The 14807-nt window shown below is 39.8% G+C and overlaps 2 protein-coding genes across 3 annotated transcripts in view; both read right to left on the bottom strand.

Moving 5' to 3' along the window:
* Positions 1–4232, bottom strand: part of MSRB3 (methionine sulfoxide reductase B3) — a 128718-nt gene extending 124486 nt beyond the window's left edge. For both annotated transcript variants that reach the window (XM_090042454.1, XM_090042453.1), the window contains exon 1: positions 3916–4232. In XM_090042454.1, coding sequence (XP_089898580.1) covers positions 3916–4089 — 174 coding nt within the window. In that variant the 5' untranslated portion in view covers positions 4090–4232. The remainder of the gene's footprint in view (positions 1–3915) is intronic.
* Positions 4233–6692: 2460 nt separating this feature from the next.
* The window catches only part of LEMD3 (LEM domain containing 3), a 69579-nt gene continuing 61464 nt past the window's right edge, over positions 6693–14807 (bottom strand). The window contains exons 10-13 of the mRNA XM_090042452.1: positions 11514–11595; positions 9274–9379; positions 9115–9193; positions 6693–8944 (exon numbers count right to left, since the gene is read on the bottom strand). Coding sequence (XP_089898578.1) covers positions 8781–8944; positions 9115–9193; positions 9274–9379; positions 11514–11595 — 431 coding nt within the window. The 3' untranslated portion in view covers positions 6693–8780. The remainder of the gene's footprint in view (positions 8945–9114; positions 9194–9273; positions 9380–11513; positions 11596–14807) is intronic.

Genomic DNA, 14807 nt, shown 5'->3' with positions numbered 1-14807 from the left:
CTAAACTGCTACAAAGTTTACAAAGAAATCAGTAATACAGAAGTTCTGGCGGCATGGAAAGGGGATATGCATTTGGGTAACTGCACAGTAGCAATGTCTCAGACCTCATCTTTACTACAGTCGAAAGCTGAACTTACTGGCAAGTTCATTTACCACCATCAAGTATAAATAATGATGAACTGTGTTATTTATCATATTACAAAACTGTTATACTAGGAGGTAAGTCTCCATGAGCAGGGAAACCACACTGGCACCCTGCTAATTTAAGTAGTTCTTGTATATTCCCAAATACTAAGCTTTCAGTTTTTCATGTCTTGAATAAAGAAGCTTTTTACAATTTAATTGTATTTAATTGTACAATTCCTTTTAACAATTCCAAGATTTCTTATGGCATTCAAACATTCCTATCATTAATCAACAAAAACAAAGCTGAAGTCAATAGGCACATTAAAACAGAAAATTACTACATCATAAATGTAGCTACCCCATGATTCCTACATCCTATTTTCATCCTTTCTTGGCTCCGGTTACTACCTTCTTACAACGGAAAAATCTTTCATCCTTAACATGAGGCTACCAACATTTTCAGATAAAGAAGAGGACTTTCTCTAAAATCCATCAGTAAGTATCTTGTGTGAAGAATATCAATGCTGAGCTATAATAGACACTCTTCCCTCATCTCCTACACAGTTACATAATCCAGTGAAGGAGGATATTACTTTTTCATTTATTAAAATAAAGGAGTAACAATGAATGCATCTTTTTAACAAAGGATACCTAAAAAAGTATATGCATTTTTAACATCCTTTTTCAATCTTACAGTTTCTGTACCCAGCATTAACCTTGAATAATTCCCTATGTGGACACAGGATAGGACAGATTAAAAAATAATGCCAAGTTAAGAGTGAAGGACAGGAATGCAGTGACCAGATCCACTTTAACTGTTTCATATGACTGGCTTATCAAACAGCAACTGGAAGCTAAACTGCAGTAATTTAGCAGTTGTTACATTCAGCGATATGTGCCATTCAAGTTGCCACTGCTGGCAGACACAAATCAGTTGACAGACAATAAATTTCTCCTCCTTCCCCACCCTATTTAAATCGTATATTATATATAATTATTTCATCTGTCCACATCTTAAACCAGGAAAAGGCACTCATTCTGGAATAAACACTTTTCTTCTAGAATAAGTGTCCACAGATGGAGTTATTCAGGGACAGCTACTGCAGTTTCTCTCTTATTCCACAATAACTTTGAAGTGTCAACAAACCCTTATATAGACTATGAATTTGCAGAACCCCTTGTCTTCACTACAGCATTAGCTTTACCTCTAGCTCAAGTGTTGGCCTAACCTAATCCCTATCCATACACAAAAATATCTGTCTTAAATGCAGTGGCCGGTCATTTGGTTGGTCACTGAATTTGAGTTCTGTCAAAGTCAGTGCTGTCAAAACTTGAGCCATTCATGCAGTGGCAACACAGGCACTATGCACTGTGTATATGTTAAAATGTTGCTCTGGAGTGTAATCACTCTCAGGCTTCACCTAAAACAGATTTCTAATCTAAAAGAAGCAATGATTCTCTCTTCTTTTTCTTCCTCTTCTTTTTCTGTAACCAAGATTTTTGCGGTACAAATAAATACTTTTCTTGGGTTTTTTAGTAAGTGACTATCCATTCACTATATTTAATTCTCTAAATAGACTGGAATAATACTATTTTTCTAAAATGAGAAGTCTCTAAAATTGCACAGGATTCTAAAAGCTAGGAACAAATGCCTGATTAGGATTAAAAGCCACACAGTAATTATGCCTGGAATCAAATCTCAAAGGGCACAACTACTAGCAAAAACTTGGCAGTGAAGCAACCCAAGCACCATGACAGAACTATGGCATGCATCAGTGAAAAATCACATTAGAAATCATCCGTAAAATGAGGCTGCAAGCCCTGGAAACAAGTCAGCAAAGATGCAAATAAAAACGAGAAACATTTTTACCATTAAACACTAAAAGCAAAGCAATTGGCCTTAAGGCACACTGCAGTTGGATTATAACTACCATTTATGGACTGCATGCCATAAACAAAGCATCATATCAGAAAAGCAAACCATCTGCATAGTGTAGATTGCATTCTGGTATCTTTCAAAACAGTGTACTTTTAGAGCCACCTTGATCATGAAGAGAAGGGAAGTTTAAGTGGGAAAGAACTGGCACAGCTTGGCACATGTGACACATGGCTTAAACAGTTCTCAAGTATGGGCACAGGTCGCTCAGAAGGTTTTAAAAATAGTGATATACAGACACACATCTAAGCTTAATTTGACTGAGATGCTATTTACAATACACGATAATCCTTCCTCTGAAGTTGTGCTGCCATCTTTAGACTGACACTTACAAAGAATAAATGTTGACTAGAACCTTAACTTAAACCTAAAAAGCCAGAATTCATCATTTCACCTCTTAACCTGCTATATGTATTATTTGTCCTTTGCAAAACTGCATTAGCACACTATTGATCTATCATCTATTACCTATAACATATAAGCACAGAGTTTTTTTAAAATATAATCTATAACTATAGCAAAGCACTGAACTCATCTTGAGGCCTCGAGCATACATTGAGGTTTCATAGAAGCAGGATGTTGGCTGCCCTGGTTTCGCTGCTTTACTTGTGGCAGGTTAGGGTTTTTGGTCTGCGTTGTTAGGACAGTCTTATGCAGAGTTCTGATTATGGTTGTATGGGATGGTTTGGTTAGGGCTGGTCCTGCCTCAGGAGATAACACCTCTGGAGGTCCCTTCCAGCCCTACTTCTCTCTGATTCTGTGGTTCTCCGTGATTCATCCCATTTGTTTTGTTTTGGTTTTTTTTGAGCTTGCCACCACCTTTTTCTTTGAGGCGTTGCTAAAGTAATTTATACAGAATTTGTTAGCCTGAAGTCACTACTTCACTTTTTAGAGAACCTGAATTCAAAACCTGAACCTAAGCCAAACCCAACTTCAAAATAAATTTCCTCCTACAAGTTCTGCGATGCTGTAAAACATCTCAAACCACCGATGGTTTCAGAACTACCCCATGGACAGATGGAAGAACGAAAGCTGGCTGGAGGCTCCCGTCTTGAGGGCAGCTGTAACAGCTGAGTCAGGGAGGGAGAAGGCAGGATATGTGTTGTTATCTGTGTTATTAGTAAGCAGCTCAGTACAAAACGCTTAGTGCCATGCTCCTTCCTAACCAGCCACGGGGGAACCCCATCCAAGAACTACAGCACAGTCCTGAAGACCCATCTCGAGTCAAAGCACTGTCCCGAAATCATCAACCAAGAGAGTCCAGCCCCGAAGCAGGCGTGGACCAACTCACTCGACAAAGCTGGTGCTTGGGGTAGGTTTCCCCGACCTCCCTCCTCACCACCACCAACTAAAAACTGCTGCGAGGCAGCCAAAACCCATCATGCCCCTCACAACCTGCTCGCTGGCACTGAAGCTGGGCCACAACCTCCCTGCCTAGGGGCAGCTGACAGAGAAAAGCAGGGTGCAAATTATGGGGGAGTTTGGGGAGCCCATAAGAGACAAGAACCACCCTATGAGATTTGAAAATCATAAAGGGGGGAGGGGGAAGGTCTAACTTCATTAGGGCATCGTGAGGGGCAGTCTTTTTTTTTTTTGTAGCTCCCCCTCCCCCCGAAGTGCAATACGACCCCTGGAGAGGGGCTGGGGCGGGGGCCGGCGGCGGGGTGTAGCAGGCCCCGAGGATGCCGGCAGGCAGAGCTGAGGGACTAGCCGAGACCCCCAGGGGTCCAGCTCCGCGGCCGGCCGGGGCCTGGCCAAGCGCGCACCCCGGGGCCAACCGGGCTCCCCCCGGCCCCTGACACTGAGTGAGGGACGGGGCGGGCGGGGCGGGGGACGGGTCCCCCCGGCCATACCTGCAGCAGCAGCGGCGGCGGCCGCCAGCAAGAGGCCGATGCCGAAACGCATAGGGAGGCTCCGGGGCCGCCAGCACTACCCGGCCCGGGAGCGCGGCGCAGGGCCCTGCCCGGCCGGCCCGGGAGGATGCCGGGAAATGTCTGGGCACCGCCGCCGCGGCCAAATATGAGCATGGAGCGGGGAGCTGAGCGGAGCCGCCCCCGCAGCCGGGGGGGGGGGGGTGCGCCCGGCACAGGGCTCCGCGCAACCGGGGCGAAACGCCACCGGGCAGGGCTGAGCCCACCCTCAGCAGCATAGGGAGCAGCCGGCCCCGGCCCCGCACTCACCGGCAGGAGGCAGAGACACGCGCAGCTCGGGCGGCCCCGCCCCGCGCTGGGGGCCTGGGCCGGGCCAGGTGCGAGCTGCCGGAGCGTTCCGGCGACGGGTTGCCCGGAGCCGAGGGGCGGGCTCGGGGTGGGCGACCTGACTCCGCTGGCCCTTGCAGCCTGCCTGCTCTGGTATGCTATGACAGGAGGAAAGGCAGGGTATGACAGCAGGCAGCTAGAGAATGGGCAGCACCTGTACTTAAAATAAGTAGCCTCTACTAAGACACATTCACAATAAACTGGAAAAAAACAAAAGGAAAAAGGAGCTGTAATGGCTTGGGCTCCCCTCCCTGTAGCTTAGAAAATCTGCAGGGGGTTGAGTAGGAGAGAGGGACTTGAGCAAGCACCGTAGGGGCTAACACAATACCAGTATCTTTAAAGAGAAATAGGAAAAAAAATATGTACATCATTTACACACTATAGTGCCAAGTGGTTTAAATATGCCTAAACCAACTTGAATAAATTAATGATAGCAGCCCACCAAGATGGTTAGCTCCAGACTTGCATTTCTGACCAGAAGAGACAGACATTCACAAATTTTCTCTCAGTGGCAAAAGTGTGAGGTCAAATTCTTTCATCACACATGGCAACAAAATAAAATAATAGTAGTGAAAGAAGAAGGGTTCAGGACTGATGTTTCAAGTTGCATACAAAATAGACAAAATAGCAGTAAGATGCACAAAGACTTTAGCTTCTTGCTTCCCAATATTGGCAATGAGGGCAATAATTCCTGCTATGCACTTAAATAGATTGGTTAAATTCTTCTAAAAACAAACTTGCAAGTCAGTCACAATTCTGGAAACAAGCAGAGGATTTAAGACTTTTCTAAAGAAATCTATGCTTACAATGAAGCTCCATTCATATTTTTTTTGTTAAAAAAAGGGGGGGGGGGAGTGTTTAAACAAGTGTCTGATATAGCTATGGCTTTCTCCTGCCCCTAGCTGTGTACACATGTGCCTTCCACTATATCATCAGGTGTAGAAAATAAAATTACTGCAGGAAGGAAATTATTAGTACTTTAATAAAGACACTCTTGCAATATTTTAGTATGCCTGAAGGGAAGGCTACTATAATCTATGCCCAACAGGTATAAAAATAAAATCTCAGAATGATGTTCATGGGTCCAAACAAGTTATGTTAATCCCTAAGGGTACCAGGACCAATCTCAGTGCAGCACCAGAACCCAGGGATTTAATAACTCTGCTTTCCCCCTCCCTTTTCCCCCCATGACTGGCCTTAGTCACTAGAGAAGAGTAAAACCCCAGTGGGAGGGAAGGAGGGATGGTTCTCTCTCCATGGGTTCTGAAGCCATGGTGAAACAGAAGCTCCAGTCAGCAGAGGTCCCACATGCAAGAAGCCCCAGGGGCCCAGACAACTCACCTCTGCAGGCTGGATTCATCTCATGGTTCAGGTATTTGACACCTCTGCTTTAGTTTAAACAGTGAGATAAAGGTCACGAGTCAAGAAGACTGAATTGCACAGCAACCCCCACCCCAAGTTCCTTGGACTGGGGATCCCAGTTGAGGGAGCAGGCAGGGACTTTCTGGAGGACACTGAAGCAACAGGGCAATGCCAACAGCCCATTCCCCCCAGCTGGGCAGCCCTCAATCTGGGAAAGTGCAAGGAACACTGGCCTGGTTCTTCGCTCCCCTCCTGGACCAGACCCCAACATTCTTGAGAGAGAAACTCTCTGAACAAGGAAGATCTTCCAGGTTAGTAGGTCTCCCCAGCAAGAAACTGAATGAATGCTTTTACACTTCTCATTTCTACTGAGGGAAATCGTGATTCTCCTGGTAGAAAAGGTAACACAACACACCTGTATGCGGCCTCAGAGATGAACTGGTCACTGTCTACAAATACCTGCACAGAAAAATGATTTGATAGCAGACAACTCTTTAAGCTAGGAAAAACACAATCCAAAAGAAACTGAACTAATGCAAACTAGAGATGAGATGCAAGTTTAACAATTACAATAATCACTTAAATGTTCTACCAAGGGATACCATGGATTCATTTGACTGGTATCAAAGACTATGATCTAGTACAGGCCCTATAGCACTAATACACAACAAAAAAAGAAGTGGGCTGGATTCATAGATCTGTGTTACAGAGGTCAAGCCAGCTTTAAAGAAAGCAGATTTAAAAACAATCAATCAACACCCCAACCCCCCGCCAGGTACTAACTGGAACACCCTTACTATCTACACTGTTGAATACTCTACACTTTAGTGGCCTACCAAATTTGATTTAATACATTTTTTTATGTAACTGAAGACTAGCACTATGATCTAGACTCAAGTGCTTCATAAACTTAGTTTGTTAAACCATTAGGTGGCCATAATAAAGCTTTTCTTCTGGGGTCAGGGAAGAAGGAAGCATTCAAACCAAAACAGACTTTTGAGATCTAAAAGTTCAGACGTATATAAAAACCCCTAATAAACCTTTAATTAGTTTAGGTTTGTTTTGTTTGTTTTGTAGTTTCTCTTACAGGACAGGTGACAAATTACATCAAACATCTGATCTTTCTCAGAATGTCCAGATATTACACACATTCCCATCTGTCTTGCAGTGAGGGATTAGTCAACTTAACAGTTTTAGGTAAAAGAAGCTGCATAATAGTACATATTACAATAATAAAATGTACAGTGTTTACAAGAAATATATTTTAGAAGCAAAAAAGATTCATCTGCATCAAAAGACAACCTTTTAAAATGCCACAACTACTTTTACATTCACTCTTGCAACAGGTCACAAGATGGGGTCACTAAATAGCAGGTCAACAAATCACTACGAAGCACATCAATTACAGCAAAATCAGTTTATATACATATATAATACATATACATGTATATTATACATATATGTATATAGTAAAATTCATGAAAATCTACCAGACCTAACACAAAATCTACTCACCCATCAAAAATATGTACTTGTCCTTGGTGAGCAGAATTTTGCATGGCTGATTATATATATTATATATACTCATTCATTAGCATCTGAGACAAAACTGAGAATTTTAAAATTTTTCAGGTAACAAACCCTCTGATAATAAACATGGTGCCCACAAAAGCACAAAGGTAAGGCACAGTAGGATTTTCTGTTGCGGAATAGTGTGCATCATGTTTACTTAACCGTAAGAAAAACGTGCATATTTGTGCAAGTCCATGCTACAAATCCAACATATCTACAAAAAAATTAGTGAGTTTCTAATAAATTTATCTGAACTGGTGCAACTCCCAGTCTCTCCGCCTATGCAGTATTCAGCTGGATAATTAAATAAAATTATCATCTCATCTAAATAGGGGATTCATGTACCCAATAGACTTAGATTTGCAACTAAACTTAGTAACTACAAAATTGTAGCTGAAAAGTACATAAATGATAATAGATAAATTTATAATACTGAAACACAAGAGTTATCATCGCTTGTATGCTTGGCTATATATCTAGCTTTTATTAACCAAAATTGTTGTAAAAATGTGTGCCCTTTTTAACAATTGACTGGTTAATTAAAAATTTAAATTATATTGGGAAAGTTACTTAATCCCAACGGTACTTTGTCACAGTCCTGGTATTTATAATAAATACAGCTTTTCACAAAACATTTTTCCAGTATCTGCCAATTGCTTCTTTATTGCTCATGTAAATTTGAACTCATTACAACTGGTATCAGACTTTCACACAAAATCATAGTCAAATATTTTAATATAAAACCTATAAAAGATATTTAACTTGTATCCAATACTTTAAAGGTTTGGCTGTTTGACCTTTATGGGATAGTACAACCAAACACATATAAAACATTAGGTTATGAATAAAATAGGAAGCTTATTCACTGCTTTAAAATGCAGACATCCTCACAGAACAAGACCACTTTTGCCACCACCAGCATTTACATTTATGTACAAAAACCAGTACATCTGCATTCAATTTCTTTTTCCGCTCACACTTATATGCAACCACTGAAGCCAAATTAAATTTTCCCATACCCCAACTGCAGCAAATGAATGTTTTACAGCAACAGAAACTAAGATTAGACTGAAAAATTAACAATTTTGTTTTTTGTTTTTTTAAGTATTTGTCATCAGGAACTGCAGGTGGTTTGTTACAAAATACCCACAAGATCATTTCACAGGAAACTATGGAAACACAGGAAGTCTTCTCTTCTCCATGCTTTTGGATTCTATCAAAACACTTCTTGGTGCAAAAATACAGTCACCATATCTGAAAATATTTAATAAATTCAGTGTTCCTCATGCAAATTGTAAATGCACTGGTTTACTTCAATTCCAAAAACTTCCTGAAGCAACTGTTTTGTCAGCTCAGTATTACTGCCTCATTGCTAAGTCCCTTTGGAAACAAGATTTCTGGAACATTCAGACTTTTATTTGATCAATGAAATTATTACATACAAAAAGCACTAAAAAAGGAAGACGGCAGCCAAACAGGAATTTTCCTGCTGCAAGTAACAGTCCTAAGAGTTGTAGAAAGTCTTCTCAGGAACTTCCCTGAGAGTTAGTTGTGCCTGTCCGAAGACGAAGATGTGACATAGAGTTCATGTGTTTGTTTGATGGCTTCAACGGAGTGTTGCAAGTAAGAGCCTGGGGAAAGCGATGATGATATCGATCTAGTCGTAGATACTTTACTGTTACCAGCTTTCCTGTAGTTAAATACACAATGCACAAACATTTCAATGCGCTGATACAGTAAAAAAGTAATCAAAACCTACTTTGTTATAGCTTGGTATTTTAATTAAAATTCAGCCAACAATGCTAGTCAAAATGAGAGCTGTATTCTTCCCCAGTTCTTTATAAAAAGCAAACCTCTTACCATCAAACCAAGAGCCATGTAATGCCTTAAAAGCTTTTCCAGCATATTCTGGAGATAGACACTTGACATATACACAACCCTGTGGTGAAAAAAATAGGGTTCGTTTGAGTCCAAGAATGCAAAATAAATATGGAAAGAAACTACTGGAAAAGCATTTACCTCGCGTGAATTTTTGTCCACAGCAATATGAACAATTCCATCATTATCACTGCATTTTTCCAGGATTGCTTCTTGAATTGCTAAATGCCAGTGATCTCCTATTTCCCTAAATAGAGCAATTAAAGGAAGACTTCATTAAAATACAACTTTTAAATCTGTATACTACTTTCTTAATGAGAAAGGAATGCTTAAAAAAAACAACAATGTTAGAACCTTTGGATGTCCCCTTTAATTTATTGATTTAACCCAGTTTTATAATTTGTTTTCTCGTATGTGGTTCCCTTGAAAATTTATATATCAGGAAATTGTTAAAAATCAAATCTTCCTTGCTAGCTGCAGTACAGAAGTATCTTCAAAGTGTTATTTTTCTAAATTTAAAAGAAATATTTAACAAGTGAAGTCCTAATCGACTATCTCCAAAACCTGATCAGGAATTTGATGTTGAGGGATGTACATCAGTACTTAATACACCAGGACGACTTTCATTTCAGTTAATCATAAAAAATGCAACCTTTAAAAAAAAAAAAAAAAAAAAGCTTCAAAAGGATATGCTTTTTCCTGTAGAAGGTAGAATCTATACCACCAAAAAGGCAAACCTGAGGAATCTAAACCAGTACTTGAAAACAGTTCCTTAGAAGACTATTAAGTTTTTCTTGGCAATCAGGTGGGCCTAAACAAGTTTTACATATATGTTTTAGCCCCAGATGATTTTATATGCACCAAATTATGCACCCTGGGTTTGCAGTCAGATGACTCCAGTATATCTGCTTGTTCTCAGCTTTGTCAAACAGCAGTTACAAAAATTAGTATACTGGTCATGTTCCTTGTGGCCAACAAACACTGGTTACCTTCGTATCAGTTAAGGGCACAGCATCCTGCAGCCCAATTGTCTGCTGTGTACTCCATTTATGTGCATAATAATTGGCAACTGAACTGAAGGGAAAGCAGCTGCTTTTGGAAACCTTGAAAATGACATAATTTGTTTGTTTCCAGGCAGCTATCTCCTGTCATTTTCAAGGCTTCTAAGAGCAGTCCTAAAACTATTACTAGAAGCCATGAAAGTGATAGGAGCTAGTCTGTTTGGAGCTACTAATACCAAAATGGATACCATAAACATTGATTAATTAAGTACAGATAAGTACATAGCCTTGTTTCAGTTCCAAGCCTATACACTTAAATGGAATGCACTGCACTTTTTGAAATCTTTGTTTAAAAACAGCAACAACACAAAAAACTACCAAACTCAAATATACTTTTCCATCCACAGAGGCTTTCTAGAGTGGCATTTTTTAATCAAATTAGATTAAAAAGTGTTAGCAAGCAATAGAACAGAACTGATTTTCTTCAATACCACTATGAGAAAGTCCCTCTAACCATGAACAAGTAGATGTAGCATAGGGCTTTGTTTTAATTTTAAATCATTCGTTTAGCTTGGGATTTGTTTTAGGGATTCTTTTTTTCTTTCCTTAATGCTGTACTCAATCAAGCACCAAGAACATAAGACCATATATCTACTGGAAAGGAGAGCCAATTGGAAGGGAAGTTAAATACTATATATGTTTTGCTTTATTACAGGAGTGGGGAAGAGAGAAGTGGCTAAGATTAATGTTATTGCATATTTCAGAAGTATAGTTGGGCACCAGTGGGAACTGAATACACCAAAACCATGCAAAGCAAGTGTCCTCTATTAGGTACTGGTTAAGCCTCGGGTAGAGTGCTGTGTGCAGTTCTGGCTGCTACATTTTAAGAAAGACAAAGTAAAACTGGAGAGGATCCAGGGATGAGTGACAAAGATAAAGGGGCTGGAATGCAAGCCATATGAAGAAAGATGAAGAGAAACAGGAAATTTAGTCTGGAGAAGTCATCCAAGCTATCTTCCAATCTTCTGATTCTACAGAGGTGTCATTACAAACTTTACTTCTGGGTGGTTTTCACTTGCAACAAAACAAGTATGTAATATTTCTTGTTCAATGACTTTAAATATAGTTTGTGCAAGTTTCATTATAGCCCAACATCTATCATACACAGGCTATGGGACAGGAGACGGAACGATTTGTGATCAGTTCAGTAAAGCACACCTGCTGCTGCCCATGATCATCTTTTGTGCATTCACAATATTGTTTATCTGATGGCAGCAGTGGGGTTTGGCGTCTTCAAAAGGGTTTTTAAAGAGAGAGACAGAACACTTCAGCAAGCACTGAAACTATTGCTTGAAATATAAACAAAATATATTTACTTACATGACTGGGTCAAACATATTGCGAATCTTTAAACATGGCGTCAAACTGTTTGGTGGTGAATTTCTTCTATCTAAATGAAATGCTACAAAGAAATAATAGCAAAGTGGTAAATATAATACAGTATAGCAAAATTTACAAGTACCTCAAGCTTTGTGCGTTATTATTCCCTTTTGCTATTTTGTTTTATTAACACAAACCTCTCCTTCCATATACAAAAGAAAAATAAGTTTCAATTAGTTACAAGCTTCCTATACAGACTTAAACAGAGCATACTAACTCCAATACTTCTATATCCCAGATTCATAATTTTCATATGTAAGAATTAGTGTTTTTGATACTTAGGCCAACAAGCAAATAAAAAACAGATTCTACATTTCCAAAATGTGAATCCTTAATTAAGACAGAAGATACCTGCACCACCTACAGTACCAGTGAACACAGAAATGGAAGTTCTTGATAACTCATCTAAGTGCACTGGGTATGAATATATAAAACTGGCCAGGCCACACCTGGAGTACTGTGTCCAGTTCTGGGCCCCCCACTACAGAAAGGATGTACACAAACTGACGAGAATCCAGCAGAGGACAACAAAAATGGTGACGGGGCTGGGCCACATGACTTCTAGAGGAGAGGCTGAGGAAACTGGGCTTATTTAGTCTGGAGAAGACAGAGAGGAGATTTAATAGCAGCTTTCAATTACCTGAGGAGCAGTTACAAAGAGGATGGAAGTAAACTGTTCTCAGGGGTGGCAGATGACAGAACAAGGAGCAATGGTCTCAAGTTGCAGCAAGGGAAGTTTAAATGAGACATTACGAAAAACTCTCACTAGGAGGGTAATAAAGCATTGGAACACATTACTCAGACAGGTTGTGGAATCTCCATCCTTGGAAGTTTTTAAGACCTGGCTAGACAAAGCCTTGACTGGGGTGATTTAGTTGCAGATGGTCCTGCTTTGAGCAGGGGGTTGGCCTAGATGATCTCCTGAGGTCCCTTCCAACCCTAATTTTCTATTATTCTAGCTGTTCTATTTAAACAACAACTATCTGAAAAGTATATGGAGATGTAATTTTATGGTGAGCTTTTATTTATGCCACTTCATTATGTACCCAAATCTACTGAGAATCTGGAACAGACAGTTCCTGATACTACCTGAATACAAGATTTCACCTCCCATTAATACTTTTTGCAGTAACTGAAGGCTCAAAACAGAGCCATTATTGGGCTAGGCTCAATGGTTTGCTTAAAACCCTACAATAAAATTTAAACAAAAAGGAGATTGGGGGGGGTGAGAATACTGAAAAATAAAGGATAGGTTTACCTATAGCACATCTTAACTGTTCCACATTAGAAACTATTAGAATTATGATTCTAGCTGTGTTCATACTAATGAACAGAAACACTTGCAGCAAATGTGTATGCTTGAAAATAGATACTAAGATGAACATTCATTGGATGCAACTGAATAGAAGCAACACTAGTTTATAAATCAGTACAGTCCAATAAATTTTGTATTAAAATTAAAGATGTACTCATTACTAAACTAGCAAATGAAAAGGTAACCTGGCAGTCTAATATAGGACCTAATGTCAGATTTCCCCATATATCCAACTTGAGGCATTTCTCATGTAATCTTACTAAACCATCATCCCAGTCTGGATCACTAGATGATCTCCCAAGGTCCCTTCCAACTCTAATTTTCTATTATTGTATTATTCTATGCCTGGATCACTGCTAAGTCTCCAGTTTCTGGCTTAAGATAATATCCTAAATTATAACAGTAAGCCAGGGTCGGGAAGCAGGGGGACACTAACACTTTACAAAGCTACGAAATTGCCTTTACACTTTAACCAGCTCAGAGAGGTTGGTGTAGTGTCATCAGCCTCACCATAAACCTAGAAATGAAAAAGGCGAGAGGTAGGAGCGTTGCCAGCAGATTGAGGCAAGCGATTATTCCCCTCTATTCAGCACTGCCGAGGCCACATCTGAAGTCCTGTGTCCAGTTTTGGGCCTCCACTACAGAAAGTTCATGGACAAATTGAAGAGACTCCAACAGCGGGCAAAAAAAAATGGTTAAAAGGCTGGAGAACATGACTTACGAGAAGAGGGTGATGGAACTGGGCTTATTTAGTCTGGAGTAAAGCTACAGCAAGCAGCCTTCATTCAGCAACTGACTGCAAGTTAAAGAGGTTGTGAATCACCTGGATATGAATGATCAGGGTTCTACTGTACCTAATTCAAGTTCTATGAAGCTGAGGGAGACTGCTGTAACTCTCTAATAAAAAACATACAGAAGCCTTCAAAGAGGTTACTTCACAGTGTATATGCTGTCCCTCAACAGACTTTGTGCATTTATTCTTCTCTCCTTCCCTCAGGGTTCTTACTGTTTTGACTGGTTTAGGAGAGAGAACTGGGGCAGATGGGGTGCATATTCCTCCCCAGAGTGGTTCTTATCAGTGCCTCACAAGTATGGTCCCACTGACAATGTTTATAATTTCACTTGGTAGGATAATTAGACACAAAACTGTGATTTCTAACGGAGTTTAACTGTAATTAGCAAATGAATGCTAGACAGTTACTATCAATGCATACTTCCAAAAAGCCTTACAGCATATTTTGAAAGGGCATACAACAATGGTAAATGGGAATCTCAAAAAAAAAAAAAAAAATCGGTCAAAATCCTGTGTTAGGTGCTCTGCCAGGTATAATCAACATTCTAACAATGTCATTAAAATAATTCAAGCTATAAGCTACTACATAAGTGTTACAGGGTAATAAAAAAATAAATGAAATAATATCCAAATTTAACTGAGATCAGAGAAGATGAGCTTAAACTAATCAGGATTCTGATAGCCAAAGGAAATTAATCCATAAACTGGGATGGTGCACTGATATGGCTAAAATCAAAAGTTAACAACAAAATACCAAGCCAAAAGAACACACTAAAGATGGACTTCTGAAAAATTAGAGGACTCAAAGTAGAAATGATTGCCAATTGAGTTCTCATCCACAATGTTCACTTCCATCAATCCCAAAATTTACTACAAAATAACTTGTGCCAGTTTCTTATATCACAAGACAATTCGGAGTTTTGGTCAGTCAAAGCCTGTATCATAAATCCTTTGCAAGAGAGAAGGGACTAAATTACAAAGAAACATGGGTTGGTCAGGGTAGACAACTGTAGTTTTTGATTGTGTTCTTGTTCTGCTTCAAGTTTATTGGAGAACTTCATCTAAATTATGTCAGACACCAAATAATTTTGTTTTCAAAACAGACAAGCCTCCTTTAAGAGATGCA

This window comes from Crocodylus siamensis, chromosome 4 (genome assembly GCF_052110815.1).
Source record: "Crocodylus siamensis isolate JL-2025a chromosome 4, ASM5211081v1, whole genome shotgun sequence".
In the NCBI taxonomy this organism is placed as follows: Eukaryota; Metazoa; Chordata; order Crocodylia; family Crocodylidae; genus Crocodylus; species Crocodylus siamensis.
Note: the sequence above shows the minus strand (reverse complement) of the source record. Positions and strands in the feature narration are given on the sequence as shown.